Source organism: Rhodamnia argentea, chromosome 10, assembly GCF_020921035.1.
Source record: "Rhodamnia argentea isolate NSW1041297 chromosome 10, ASM2092103v1, whole genome shotgun sequence".
NCBI lineage: Eukaryota > Viridiplantae > Streptophyta > Magnoliopsida > Myrtales > Myrtaceae > Rhodamnia > Rhodamnia argentea.
Genome location: NC_063159.1, coordinates 22,496,365 through 22,511,527, shown reverse-complemented (window position 1 = coordinate 22,511,527; position 15,163 = coordinate 22,496,365). Strand labels below are relative to the sequence as shown.

The following is a 15,163-nucleotide window of genomic DNA, read 5'->3' as shown; positions in this document are numbered from 1 at the left end:
GAATGCCTCCGCAACTATTCTTCACTAAGAATCCAGGAGGAAGCTTTCTTCAAGCAGAAGTCGAGAATTAGGTGGCTTAAGGAGGGCGACATGAATACAAAATTTTTCCACCACTCGGTTAACAAGCGGCACCTCCAAAACCATATCCTTTTAGTTTCCACTTCGGCCGGACAGATCCTCACAGAACCAGCTCGGGTTTCCTCTCATATTACTCGGTATTTTGAAGAGTTGTTGAATGGAAGACCTGCACTCTTTCAACCTGATGTGCATTATATTCGTGATTTTATTGGTCGAACACTACAAGAGGACCAAATTGAGTCTATCTCTCGCATTGTTACGGAGGACGAAATACAAGCCACACTCTTCTCTCTAGCCAAAGGTAAAGCTCCAGGACCCGATGGCTTTAATGTGGAATTTTATATATCCTCTTGGGAAGTTGTTGGGCCGTCGGTGGTGTCGGCTATTAAGGACTTCTTTGTTTCCGGGCGGTTGCTAAAAGAAATTAATGCGACCATCTTATGCCTAGTACCGAAAACCCCCAATGCCTTGGCTACGCATGACTACCGGCCTATTGCATGTTGCAATACCATCTACAAGTGCATCACCAAGATCTTAGCCAACCGGATAGCTACCCTATTGCAGTCCATCGTATCTCCGTCGCAAACGGCTTTTGTACAAGGTAGGAGGATTAGTGACAACATTATGTTGGCACAAGAGTTGTTTGCGGATTTTCACCATGTACCATATCTCCCGAAATGTGCCATCAAGGTAGACTTCCGCAAAGCCTACGACACGGTGGATTGGGCTTTCCTAGAGTTGGTTCTTCGGGCTTTTCGATTCCCACATTTTCTCATCAATTTGATCATGGAATGTGTGTCTACCCCTAAGTTTTCCGTTGCCATTAATGGGGAGCTACATGGTTTTTTCTCCAGTTCACGGGGAATTCGACAAGGGGACCCGTTATCTCCATACTTATTCACCTTAATTATGGAAGTCTTCTCGGGCATCATACACTCCAAGACTATTCTACCGGGCTTCAAGTTTTATTGGCGATGTAAGTCTTCTCGGATCTCCCATTTGTTCTTTGCTGACGACGTTCTTTTGTTCGCCGAAGGAAATCTTGACTCCATCGGGTTATTAAAGGAGGGGCTAGACACTTTCTCTAGCTGGTCGGGCCTCTCACCAAACCAATTGAAGAGCGAAATCTTCCTTTCGGGAGGTGACAATTCCTTAAAGGAACAAATCCGACTATGCTTCAACTTTCAAGAAGGAACATTGCCTTTTCGATACCTAGGAGTCCCTATTATTTCTTCGAGGATTTCCAAGTCGGATTGTATTGCATTGGTCAATGCTATCACGTCTAGACTACGATCTTGGACCCAAAGATATTTATCCTACGTTGGTCGGTTGCAACTTCCGAAGTCGGTCCTTCATTCTATCCATGTTTATTGGGCCTCCGTATTTACTCTTCCGAAGTCAATCTTACACAGGATTGAGACTATCTTGAGACAATTTTTGTGGAAAGGCCCGGACCTAGGGGTTGGTGGGGCTAAGGTATCTTGGAGGAATATTTGCTTCCCCAAGGATGAGGGGGGCTTGGGGATTCGTAGGCTAGTGGATTGCAATACGGCACTCACCCTTAAGCACATCTGGATCCTCTTCACCGATAAAGAATCGCTTTGGTGCAAATGGATACACTCTACATTTCTGAAGAACTCCAACTTCCGGATAGCCAATAGACCCGGGGTGTGCTCTTGGGCTTGGAAGAAAATACTAGACCTCCGATCCGATTATTACCTCCAATTCAAATGGAAACTTGGTAATGGACTATCCACATCCTTCCGGTTTGACCATTGGCATAATAATGGTCCCCTCTTCAAGCATTTTCCGCCAGGATACATATATCACTTCGGTATACCTCGAGAGGTGACGGTACGAGATTTCTATGTCTACCTCACGGCTAGGTCCTCCTCTACTATGCTGGATGGAATTCTACATTGGTTGGGGCCTTCACCTACCTTAGTAGAAAACAAGCAAGATAAATTTTCATGGGCACCCCATTCGTCCGGCCGGTTCTCCGTATCATCTGCATGGGACTTTCTTTGAATTCATGGACAACATTTCCATTGGCACTCCTTCGTATGGGACAAGTCGTTTGCACCGTGACACGCCTTTATTATGTGGCTGGCATCCCATAATCGCTTACCTACCCAGGTATTGTTGCTCCAATATCGCAGAATTGATAGTGGTATGTGTGCCTTTTGTCGACAAAGACCGGACTCGATAAATCATCTTTATTTTGGATGCCATATAACTCACGGCCTTGCAGCTACCTAGGCAACAAATTGTAACTTGAGTTGGCGCAATCGCTCGTGGGATGATCACATTCGGTGGGCTAAGCAACATATAGGAAGCCAATCCTTTTGGCACCGCATTGCTAGATTCTCCCTTGGTGCCCTATGCCATATCATTTGGACGGAGATGAATAATATTATTTTTCGCAACAAAGTTCTCTTTATGCCGGCTATTATGTTGCATCTTAACAAATTGGTTAAAGACAAAGCGATCGCTCTTTCCCCCATTCGTGACCACCCTCACAACAGAAGTCTACAAAGGAATTGGGGCTTGTCTCCTACCATTTTTGCAGATAGCTGAATGGCTCCTTTGTACCCATGCTCCAGCTTTCTTATGTACTCGTTCTTGGTCTTACTACTGAATATCTACCTTGCTGTACCTTCCTAGTAGCATTGTGGATCTGCTTCTATTGCGCCAACCTTATGGGGGCTTATAACTCTCCTTCACAGAATCTGCACTGCTGATGCTCGGCTTTTAATTTCACCTTCCACTTCTTCCCCGTGGATCGATATTCCCTCTTGGTCTCCATGAGGGCGTAGGGGATCTCAATGTATTGTCTTCGCATTCCACAGGTGCTTCGCCCGGTTGTTCAACTGATGCCTCACTTTCTCATATTCTTCTCATGCTACCCCAATTTTCCGGGTTTTTTCGGATGGTATTGACACTCTGCAGGAGCTATTTGCCGGTCCTTCGTTAGTTCCGTCGGGTCTCTTTTCTTTGTTGTTTTTCGTTTTTCTTGGAGTCCGTTGTCTCCTTCCGTTCTTGGTGTCCCCCTCCCTACTGTTGTAACCTTTTTTATTTTGGCTCTTCTTTACGCTTTTATTTGTCGTTCTGCTATGTTATTCAGATTCTCTCACGGTTGTATTGCTCCGGTTGCCCCCGTCTTCCGCTGGATTCCTCGTGGTTCATCACCTCCCGTTGGCCCTCTCCTCCACTACTTGGAAGCCTCACTAACACTTGATCATGTTGCTAATGCTGCATCCTTCTCTCCTCTCTTGAATCTTGCCGCATTCGACCTCAAAATGCAATCTGGACTCCTCTACTTTTGGACGGTTGTTGTTCTTCTCTTAGGACTTCATGCAACCCGATCACTCTCACATCCACAGCCACCGTACCTGATGTCTCCCTTCCGCCCGAGGTCTACCGGCTCGCCTCTTTGGACCTTACTCTTTTGTTGGTGCCTCTTGGATCCATGACCATTGCACGATGCTGCCTCCTTATGTTATCATCACCGCCGCCGGGCGTTTGGATTCATTTTGTACTTTCATTTCTGTTGTTTTTTCGGCTGCATGTTTAGCCTCTTTGTTACTTCTTTTGGTTGGCCTTGCCTTGGGTGCACCCGTCCTAGGCACTGCTATGTATTTTGCAACCGGTTCACCGTTGAACCCTCTTTGGCACTCATGGTGCCACTCATGTTTCATGGTTTTTGTGCCCGGTTTTTTCTAGTTGTACCTAGCTTTTTGAAAAGTTCAATACACACTTACTTTACCAAAAAAAAAAAGTTTATGGTAAATGTGTCACGGTTGGCATAGTTAAAGGTTTTTGGTGGTTTTTTCCCAATAAAACAATCGCACCCAAAAATAGCCATGGCCAAATGGAACCGTGGACCCGGAACCGGTCCGTTGACCGGGCCCATGGTTCCAACTAGGAACCGGCGATTCCGGGCCGGTTCCAACCCGCTTTAAAAAAAAAAAAAAAAAGAGGAGGAAGCATGGGGGAAAAGAGCAATTTGGGCCTAGGAACCGGCGGTTCCAAACCGGAACCGGCCCGGAACCGGCGGTTCCAAACCCGGAACCGGAACCACCGGTTCCCGAACCGAAACCGGCGGTTCCACGGAACTGGCCATCTCTACCCTAAAATATACAATAAATTTCCCGCTCTGGAACAGGGAGAGTCCCATCGAATGGTCTGATCGACGACAAAGTCGGGAAACGTCGGACGCGGAACATTCTCAAACATGAAACGCAAGAAGCACGCGATGGTCTAACATTATCCATTTCCACAGAGCCCGAACTTCTCCTTCAAAAGAAGTTTGGAATGGAGGGTCCATCCAGAGGCAAAGAGGGCGGCGCGAGCAAAATGTTGGGCGGCGCGGGCGTTTCGGAGCTGCCGGTGAATCGTCACGGCAACTTGGGAGTTGCTTCCAGCGACCTCGACCTGTCCCAAATCATGATGGGAAATCAAGTCTTCTGAGTCCCCTGTACGTGATCGGCTCGTCTTTGCGATCTTTCAGCTGATTCTAGCTTTCCCCTTTTTTTTTTCATCTCTCTTGTGAATGACGAGGGAACTCAATTGAACGTGCTTTTATTGCCTGCGGGCAGTAATCAACTATGGCGCTTCTTGGTACGTTCCCCAGCAAACATTTCTGTGCTCCCTTGTGCCAAAAATCCGAGAGTCACTGCCAACGTTAAGTGTGGTTAAGCGGGGGATTAACGACCACCATGTGTTCGATTTAATGCTCCTGAGATAAGCTGGCATAGCATGCTTGTCTCTTTCACTCTGCAAATAAAGGGGTGGACTTTAAATAGGGGAAATGGGGGAGGCTTGGGCATGATAATGGATGGTTTGCTTTGCTCATGGCACTGGGTGTATTACAGTTTCTGGCCGTTTCGGTTTAATGATAGGTATTAGGTGCTCATATTTGATTTGTTAGTCCTTGGTGCAGAGTGATTCCTGGGACTCTAATTGTTTTGATCATTGTGAGAGAAAGCGAAGAAGACGGTCTTCTTGGTGAACGTCTGTTCCCGTAGTCGGTCGCTACTGGTACTTGCATTGCACCTGCTTGGACAAAGTGTTTTACAAGGTGTACGATACTAATTGTTGTCGAATTCTGTATCTTGATGTCTAATTACATGGTTTGTTTGCTCATAACTTGATGTTCAGCACAAAACTGCTAGCTTTGCTCAAAGGGTTGATCAGGTTTTGTTATGTCCCTTAGTTAAGAAAATGTAATTTCTCAAACAACATTTTTCATCACTTCCTTATACACGACTAGTACTGTGTGCGTGCTTAAGCTTCATTTTCTGGACGCCTCTCTTTCTCGTTATTGCTTGTGAAACAAGATGCTGCTTACTCTAATGGCCTGAATTCTTGGATGTGAAATTCGTTCACCTCCTTTTCAGGTGTCATGTGTGAAGTCAGATTCTCCCATCTTTCTGCCAGTTGAGCAACAGCTTTCTGAAATTGTCATTTGTGCAGGTGGATATTGACGAGTGCCCAGAAACAACGCAGCACATTCGCTGCACACCTACCTTTCACTTCTACCGTGACGGAGAAAGGGTGGATGAGATGTTCGGTGCTGGAGAAGAGCGACTCCATGATCGCTTGTGGCTGCATTCCTGAACGTCAAACTTGTTATGAGTGTCATAACTTTCATAGTCATGCTTCTTCTAAAACATATCTATAGTGCAGCAGATTATGAGAAGTATTTGCAGCTAGTGCTGATTCTTAAGAATGGCAAAGACTGCCTTGCTGACACCTGCTAAACGCAAGAACATATAGGATCACACTGGCATATTTTCTCAATCACAATGTACAATAGAAATTCTGATCGGTAATTATGCTGCGGGGCAATATTTTTGCGCACATACTCCTTTGCGTGGCATGCTTTGACCGCGATGGAAGGCAGTTTCTTCATCCTGAAATTGGAGTAGGCGTCTGCAGCCGCGAAGACGGTGAAGAACAGATGGTTTTACTCTTGGTCATGTCACATGTGGCACCCATGCTTCTAGTTGCCCCAACTGAGGAGTATTTAAACAATTGAATTGACCACAATATGGGCTGGCATTCAATTCGTTACCTCAAACGAGGAAGGTGAAATTGTCTGTACAGTAAAAAAGAATTGTCACAGCATGAGGACCGTAGCCACAACATCGCAGTTAGTGAACCCAAGGGGGGAGTGAAAATAGAGACCAGGACACAGCCTAAAATGTTGCGGTAAAATCATTTTAGAATCACGGCTAAAGTACGTTACAAGTGTCAAAATTTTCATACGGCGCTCACTTTAATATAAAAAATTTTCAAAACGATCACTTTAAGTGTTTAATTTTTCGAAAAATGTTTACTTCAATGCCAATTTTGATTTGCTGAAAAATGCTGATTGTGATTATCTTTTGTCGGAAAAAAGCTCACTTCAGGAGGCGAAATTAGCGACAATTTTTTTTTTTAAAATATATTATTTTTTTATTATTTAATTTTTTCCAAAAGGGAATTAAGAAAAAGAAAAATTAAAATTTTTCCAAGAAAAGATAAGCCTTCGGTCACAATCAGCATTTACCAGCAAGTTTTGGATTCACTCGGAGCGCACGGGGCCTCTCAGTCACTGCTCTCGCTCATGATGACTCTGTTCGAACGCCCAATCACACATTCTTCCTCGATGCTCCGAGCTCCCATCTCTGCGCTTCCATGGCCGCTCCTCTCCCTCGCTTCGCCAGCTTCCCCTCCTCTCTCTCTCCCCACAGGCTCTTTTTCCCCTGCCGTCACCACCAACCCCACCTTGAACGTAGCCACGAGCTTCGCTTCGTCTCTCGGGACTGCTCTCCTGGTCGGCGCTCCGCTGTTTGCGTCGCTTCCGTCAAGAAGTCCAGGTTCGCTTCGCCGGATCCTCTTCACTCGCTTTTCCTTGGATTGCTTTTTTCAATCATTCGGTTCTACACCGACGCGAGTGATTGCTCCGAGCCGTGCTGATTACTTTGTTCGATTTTATTCGCGCTTAAAAGGTCTGGTAGGAAGACGAAGAGCAATGTAGAGCTATGCAATGACATAAAGGAATTCTTAGCTTCTGCGGGGCTTCCTGAAGGTCATGTTCCGTCCATAAAGGAGCTTTTGCAGCATGGAAGGTCAGCAAATCTCTGTATGCGCGCGCGCCCGTGTACTTACTGATTAATTGCGTACTCTGGGGTTTGCTTTGGTTGGCATCGAGATAAGGTGTGTGGGCAATTGCATAATCGTAAAAGTTGGGAGTCCAGCTTGTGGAAAAAATTAAGTGCACCCAATTTTCATTTGAATTGGAAATGTGTATGTACAGTAGCATGGAATTTTGAGACCTTTCGCCACCTTGAGGATGAGTTCAAGTACCTCATGCGTAGACTGTCATATTATAAGGAATGATGGTTTTGAGAGCTGGAGAGGTTGATGTTAAATGTGAGGTTTTTGTCATATCTGCCTGTGCCCCTTTGGAAATGCTTAAGCAAGCTTCCCCTGCACATTGATTCGGGCCGGGAAATAGGTGCTACGGATCATTGCCTCACTGTTATAAAATGCAGAAATTTCAAAGGGAGGACACTTTCATATAAATTAGATGATCGCTTACCATCTATTAGTGCCGCTTTTTCAGTTTTACCTGCAAATGGATTACAACATGAATTGGTAATTGGTCTCAATTGTTTGGTTTTGCCAGATCAAAGTTTAATTCTTTGGAATTGCTAATGCTACCTTTCTTTTACGTTCTTCGTGAATGCGTGGTTCCTTATACTTTAAAAAATGATCATCTAGATATGACTTTTAGTCTCAAAACACAAGTTATTGGAAATCTATTTCAATCCCTTTTCCTGTGCAATGAACTAAATCAGGTAAGCTAAAGTACAAATGTTAGCGTACTCTTTCAAAGTTGAGAGTTTTGACTGAGGATTGTTTAATTGGACTTGATATTGGGCAGGGATGACCTTGCATATATTATTAGAAGGAGGGGTTACAAACTTATCAGGGAACTTCTTTCGAACTCGGTAGCAATGACACTCTATGTATCTGATAGGGAGACAAACATAGATGAAGAAAAGGAAGCTACTAGTGCCAATGAAGAAGAATCAGAGGGTAAGCTTTCTTCACGATTTTCTTACCTTTTTGCTATCTAATGTCGGTCATACTGTTCTGATAGCATTTTGTAATCCAAAAGGTCAGAATGAGAATGCTGGCTGTTTGGATGAAGAAAGTTCTCTATCTGTTGGAATATCTTTTGAGGAAGACTGCTTTGATGAGCTTGATATTAATTCATCTTCTGACGTTGCTGGCAATAGTAACATGCACATTGAAACTCCATTTAGTCTGTCTATGAAAGATAATACCGCACAGCATGTGGTGGAAAGTATGATCGAAGATACTCCATCATCTATGGAAACTTCAATTGTGGAAGAAACCTCTGCTAGTGTAGATGGGGACCCGGAGAACTCCTTTAATAGCAATACCTTCATGCCAGTTGAAACTTCTACTAACTTGGTCACAGCAGCCAATGACTCTACTACTCCATTAGGTCACTTTGAATGGGTTAGCTCTACTTTTGAGGAGACATCCTTGACCAATTCTTACAATCATGGTTATACATGTGTTGAAACATGTGCTAAGCCATCCTTGGAGGAGAGGGTAGCAAAATTTATGCAAGATGGATATCTTGAACCAATTGAAGGTAATTCCCACAATTACCAGGTGTTCTCTTCATAACATGGTTGCCATGATTTACTTTCATTAAATGAGGCTTCAGAAGCACGTAAGGAATTGTGCTTGAGACTATGTTAATATGGTTCTATATATTATGGGGAAAAACATGGATTGGTTCCAGGCTGCAGCAAGGGTACTTCATGAAGGTCAAGATCCTAGAGATTCAAAGAGTTGCATGGGTTATTTCCTATATATATAGACACACATTCAGCTCATTATGGATTCTTAATTGCAGAATGCTCGCGCATCCTGTACCATAGATATTCTAGGCTTACTGAACTGCTCTTTAACTCAGAGTTGGTTCTTTTGCTTAGGGGTATTTGTGAGTTGCAGACTGAAGTAATGTAGGAAACAAAGTGACGACGGCATTCAGTATAAACTTTGTCGTGATATTGACCAAATTAAGATTGAAAGTAACACATAATGCAAGCATTAGCATGTTACTGTGTCTTGCTACTGAGAATCTAAAAACACCCATTTCATACTCAACTACAGTAATGAGCCCATGAAATCAAGTATTCCTATGCTGGGCGACATGACTTCGTTAATTGATATCCTCCTAAAAATGGAAAAAAAAAAAAGAGGCAATAGTCCTGCTCTGTTGTTTCCACAAAAACAAAGTCACTGATTCTTTTTCTCATTATATTTCTCTGATTATGTAGTCTGTTATGCCATATTTCTCCGGTCAAGAAATTCCTCATGACACTATGTTCATTGGTGTTGGTGTTCTATCTTTACATTTGTGATGTTTCCATCTTTCCAGATCCTTTAAGAGAAGTGTAATTGCTGCTAGTAAATATCTATGCAATTATCTGGAATGGAGAATCTTACATTCTTCCTGGTCCTAGATGTCATTAGTTATGGTAAACGTTAAACTGACTCTGGCATCTGCAGATCAACTAACTGAAGCACCCGGTGAGATTGATGACGAAGAAAACCGGAGTTTCGCCGAGTCCGATATGAGTGAGCCAGGGTCAGAGCTTCAGCTGGAGACCCATAATGGGGAGCAGTCAGAACATGTGCATGGGGAAAGCAATGGTGCTGTAACACCTAATATAAGTACAGCTAGACAGGTCTCTCCTGCAAAAGTACATTCTCCTGTCAGGTTAGAATTATTAGCTCATTTTATTCTAGAAGTTCGGGTATATTTCTCTCAATCTAATGAAGTAGGGGTTTATGGGTCAATCAGTTGACAGATCTGGGAAAAAATGGTTGATGTTTGACTACACTCTAAATTTTTCTGAGTTGTCGATGTCATGAAGTAATTTAAATGCTTGCTTCCGCTTGTTCAGAATTTTTTTTTTCATGGGGGGATTAACATCACAATTTTCACATGCTTACCACAAAAATTGGGGTTCTACTGTTAGTATGATTACACATTTATCAGTCCTTATTATGATTGTGAACTTCTTGTTGAGAAATTTGGAGATCGAGAAAATGATGCACAATGCGCAAAGTCGTTTCTTTCTTACTCTTTCATCTTTTTGTTGCAAATTTGTGTCCTCTAATTGGGCTGAAGATGGAAAATTGAGTATTTGCAGGTACAGCGAGTCATCAGTTGAAGAATTGTTTGATGCTGACGTGGGCAACAATTTGGATGAGGAGGTCAGTATGTTAAACACTCTCATTTGTTCAGTATGCAACAAAAATGTGATCGATAGTGTAGACGCTTATGCTAGTTCATGCCTCTAATGCAGATAAGAAAGCAGGAGAGCCAAGCTGAGATGAGTCATCTCAAATTTATGCTGGTACTTGTCTCTGTACCATTTTCTATAGGAGTTTCCAAAGAAGTTTTCTTCGGTGAATGCATAGGGAATATAAGCTCAATATTTGAAAATGTTGATTGGATCTTGTTGCTGTAGCATCAGAAGGAATTGGAATTGTCTCGATTGAAGGAACAGATTGAAAAGGAAAAGGTATTTTGACAGATCTACTATTAGTTTTTAATGAGAACAGTCAACTTTCTTGCATAATCCTAACAAACTGGTAAAGCCAAATCTTGAGTACTCCTTCTGGGATCAGCTCAAGTACTTCAGGCATACATTCCCATTCAATGTTTCCGTTGATGTTCACTGTATTGTAGATGCATCATAGAATGCTAAATTTGTAACATATTTTTCCTAATTATTGATGTATGGTGTTGTCTCTCTGCTTCAATTACTCAAATTTTGGCTTGTCATTGTACCTTCAGCTTGCTCTGGAAATGTTGCGAACCAATGCTGAGAATGAGATCAACAAAGCCCAAAAGATCGTCTCAGTAAAAGATGCAGAACTACAGGCTGCTGAGGAGAGCCTTTCCGGGCTTAAAGAAGTACCGTACATATCCATGTGATAATTTGTTAGCCTTTGATGTTTGGCAATGTACTGTAAGCGCCTGGAAGTTTGTCCGAGTTTTTCCCTCCATTTTTAGTCAACCTCCAACAGCTTTAGGAATGCTATTCCAAGGAAATCTTTTAAGATATTGGTTTAATTTACATGGATGATGTTTATATAAGAAGCACCTTATCATATTATAAAAACTTAAAATATGGAAATGGCTTCACCTGAGAGTTGTAATGTCCGTTCACAAAATGTACTGGTTTTCTTGTTTTACTACCCGATTTTTTGTTAAGTCATCCCAAGGACATTAAAGCCGAAGCTTGTATACGTCTCACTTTAGCAGTAGCCAGGTCCGCTTAGACGTGGTTGACACTAGTAAATTTTTGTTGTTTTATCAGGTTCAGATAGAGTATTCTGGCAATGGTGATATCGTGGAGGTGGCTGGTAGCTTCAATGGTTGGCATCACCCGATTAAAATGGATCCCCATTCATCAGCTACTGCTACAAACACTATTGGGTCAAGGTCTAGTATTTGCTCCTCTGATGTAGTTTATGTGAATGATCAGTTAATTGATTTATCAATCCCTTTTTGACTATTTACATTTTTCCTTCCATTGGATTGATGCCTGGAACATGCTTTTCCACATAGGTTTGTTCTTTCTAGACTAAGCTCAAAATACCTGGATCGAATCAGAGTTCACGCCGCCTTCATTTTTCTTACAGGCAATAAATTGCAACCTTCATATAAGTTTGATGTAAATGTTTAAACGCTAGTGCTGGAACATCTCAAGAGCAGTTTTGACTTCTTAGGACCGTAGAACTTTTGAAAATACTTAAAAGTTAATATTTATTTAATCGGCAATCATTTATGCAGACAAGTTTCCTCTGTTTTAGTGCTATTTGTCCCTGATGGTTTTTCCCTATTGTGTGTAAACCTGCAAATACCCAAGAATTGGGGAGCATTACCTCTATTTCACTTATTCCCTGTAATGGGGGAAAGTTGGTAGAGTCGAGGCAGCTAGATGATTCGTCAAAGTAGTAGGTCGCAAAAGAAGGTAGTTGTTCAAACTCCTTAATGCTCTGCATATTGATGCGGCTTTTGCAAACAAATGGAACATGTTTTTTCCACATAGGTTTTGTTCTTTCTAGACTAAGCTCAAAATTTCATTTTTCTTAAAGGCAATAAATTGCAACCTTCATATTAATTTGACCTAAATGTTTAAACGCTTGTTCTGGAACATCTCAAGAGCAGTTTTGACTTCTTGGGACCGGACTTTTGAAAATTCTTAAGAGTTGTTAATATCTATTTAATCGGCAATCATTTATGCAGACAAGTTTCCGCTGTTTTAGTGCTATTTGTCCCTTATGGTTTTTCCCTATTGTGTGTAAACCTGCAAATACACACCAGAGTTGGGGAGCATTACCTCTATTTCACTTATTTCCTGTAATGGCGGAAAGTCGGTAGAGTCGAGGCTGCTAGATGATTTGTCAAAGTAGTAGGTCGCAAAAGGTGGTAGTTCAGACTCCTTAATGCTCTGCATATTGATGCGGCTTTTGCAAACCGTTTGCTTGCTTTTATTATGAGGTAATATATAGCTAATAGACAACTCAACTAGCTATATGTCTACATGCAATAAGAGCGCACGACTTTTACTGTCAATTTCTTGCCTGCCTTTGAAATTCGATGGTGTATGTGATATGGCAATCTCAATCTCGGATCTGATCCAATTAATCTCCCTCTTTTTCAATTGAACCGTGGATCTGTTTGTGGTTTCTTGTTTCTTGCAGGAAATCTAGATATTGGTCGACAATGCTGTGGCTTTACCCTGGGACATATGAGGCATGGAACAAGTTCCATCTGTGTCCATTTTTCTGCTGCCAGGAGATAAATCATTCATGCCATTCTTATAACTTTACTGTTTTGTAGCAGATAAAATTCATAGTTGATGGCGAGTGGAGGATTGATCCCCAAAAGGAGTCAGTTACACGGGGTACAATATGTAACAATGTCCTTCGGGTCGATAGATGATATGGTCGAGGCTGGCAGTCGTGCTTCATATCTGTACGCATACCCACTTCTGTGGTATAGTGAGTATATCCGTCAAAACGCCTTGCACAAGGATTTAGCATCTAGCATGCATAACCTGCTTCTGAATCTACTTCATAGGAACCCTACTAGCTCGTATTGGTTGTGATTCTCCTTGGGATATTAGCCCCACGGAGAGGTAGGATCGTCTATCTAGAAGAAGCATTCATTTACACACATTAATAACACGAATTTCGATAAGTAGTGTCCACAATCAATTTAAGGAAACTTTGCAGTTTCCAATGCACTTGTGATACAAAATCATTTCTTTAAAAATTGAATTGTTCTAAATAAAATATGTTGTCAATAGGACCCTTTTAACATGACCTTCTCTCAGAGCAAGAGAATCTTGCATATGACAACTGTGCAAAGCCTCGTGTCAGGATATACTCACCATGTACTCTGCATCCTCATCACATCTCTATAGCTGGTTCTTATTCTTACTGTATTTCTCCTACTGCCCCTGTCCATGCAGACCTGCGGGGCGGTTGAAAGGTTGCTGATGGATGACAGTTGAAACATTCTTGCACAGTGGGAGAAAATGGTCAAGGTGCCTGTATTGATGAAGAAGACAAGACGTGAAGGATCATATCGCAGTTTGGATTCACGTAGCCTCTTCTCTGCACAGGATGAGGACCTGGATAGTGATGCAGAGCCTGAGGACCTGGCTAGTGATGCAGAGCATGTCATGCTCTAGGTGAATATCAACTGTCTGAGACACGAGGATGGAGGCGGAGGCATCTGTGAGTCTATGGCCAGTAATCGACTGCATTTTCCAATAACGAAATGGGCACACAAATTCTTTGGGAGACGGTGAAATTAAGAAGAGGAAGTAGAACATAGGCCCGCGTTTCTGGTCAGCAAAGCAATTGACCGCTTAAGCATGTACAGTCCGTCACACGCAGGCTGGACAAGGAGATTTTGAGTGGGAGCTTGTACGTGTGGGATCTTTTTATAGCAGTGAAAATTTTCAATTCACTGCAATAATCCGGGGTCAAATTTCAAAGAGGAAAGGAAAAGAGGTGAAAACAGAGTGTAGTGGCAGATATAGAAATGTAGCAAATTCCAGAGGAAAGAACGTCGAGCATGCATTTGTATTGCATGAACAAAAAAGCTTACATGGTTTGAGGGAGCTTTTCCCTTCTTAGCTCCCGCAATCTGGGGAGTTTCCTCGGATTGCCAATTTGGAAACTTCAACTACAAGCGTTCTTCAGAAGGTGTGATTCTGGCTTGTGATCATGCGGATCACGGCACGACTTTTGAAAATTAAGCTACATAGTAACGCTACCGAGGAATAGCCGAAAACATATTCCAACTGGGGCCTTTATTTTTCAAATAATTTTATAAAAAAAATGGTTTTCGAATTGTTTATTTTTCGCAAAAAATTAAAATGGAACATGAAAGGTCAATTGGGACCTTTTATTTTTCACATATTCCAACTGTGTTGTCACTTTCGTAGTGCCATAAATTTTTCTTTTTACATCTTTGAGTTAAAAATGTTTATTTTAGTATCATAATTTTCGATTGATCGCTTGAATGCCGTAATTTTTACAAAAATATTCACCCAAATTTCAAAAGCTCGATTTGACATAATACCTATTGGGAACTTTTTTATAAAGTTATGACACTTAAGTGATCGATTGTAAATTTATATATCACTCAAGTGAGCGAAAAAAAAAAAAGTTATGACGCTCAAGTGGGTCTTGTACATAAAATAATGGCACTCATATGGTCGGAAAAAGGAAAAAAAAAAAACGAGTGATAACATTTTAGCGATGCAAACTCTTAAATCGTGGCCTCACCATTGCGTGAAAAAGGAACTGTAGAGAGATACTCCAAAAGGCATTGGGTTGGTAGGGAGGAGCGTGTGCTTATGAAGCGGCATATGCTCGCATCACAAGCGTGTCCCTTTCCTCACCTTTCCCACGCCATCTCTATTGAGCTCAAACTCTCTCGGGGTTCTCTGAGAGA

At 42.1% G+C, this 15,163-nt stretch overlaps 1 protein-coding gene across 1 annotated transcript; it reads left to right on the top strand.

The window, feature by feature from the left end:
• The first annotated feature begins 6,614 nt into the window (after window positions 1-6,614).
• LOC115735079 (protein PTST homolog 3, chloroplastic) lies at window positions 6,615-13,845 on the top strand. Its single transcript, XM_048271574.1, has 13 exons — window positions 6,615-6,941; window positions 7,074-7,193; window positions 8,012-8,164; window positions 8,244-8,755; window positions 9,682-9,892; window positions 10,329-10,392; window positions 10,485-10,535; window positions 10,650-10,703; window positions 10,979-11,098; window positions 11,505-11,623; window positions 12,895-12,946; window positions 13,037-13,194; window positions 13,668-13,845. Exons 1-12 carry the CDS (start codon window positions 6,760-6,762, stop codon window positions 13,133-13,135), a joined length of 1,737 nt encoding a protein of 578 aa, XP_048127531.1. The 5' UTR covers window positions 6,615-6,759; the 3' UTR covers window positions 13,136-13,194; window positions 13,668-13,845.
• Window positions 13,846-15,163: the final 1,318 nt, after the last annotated feature.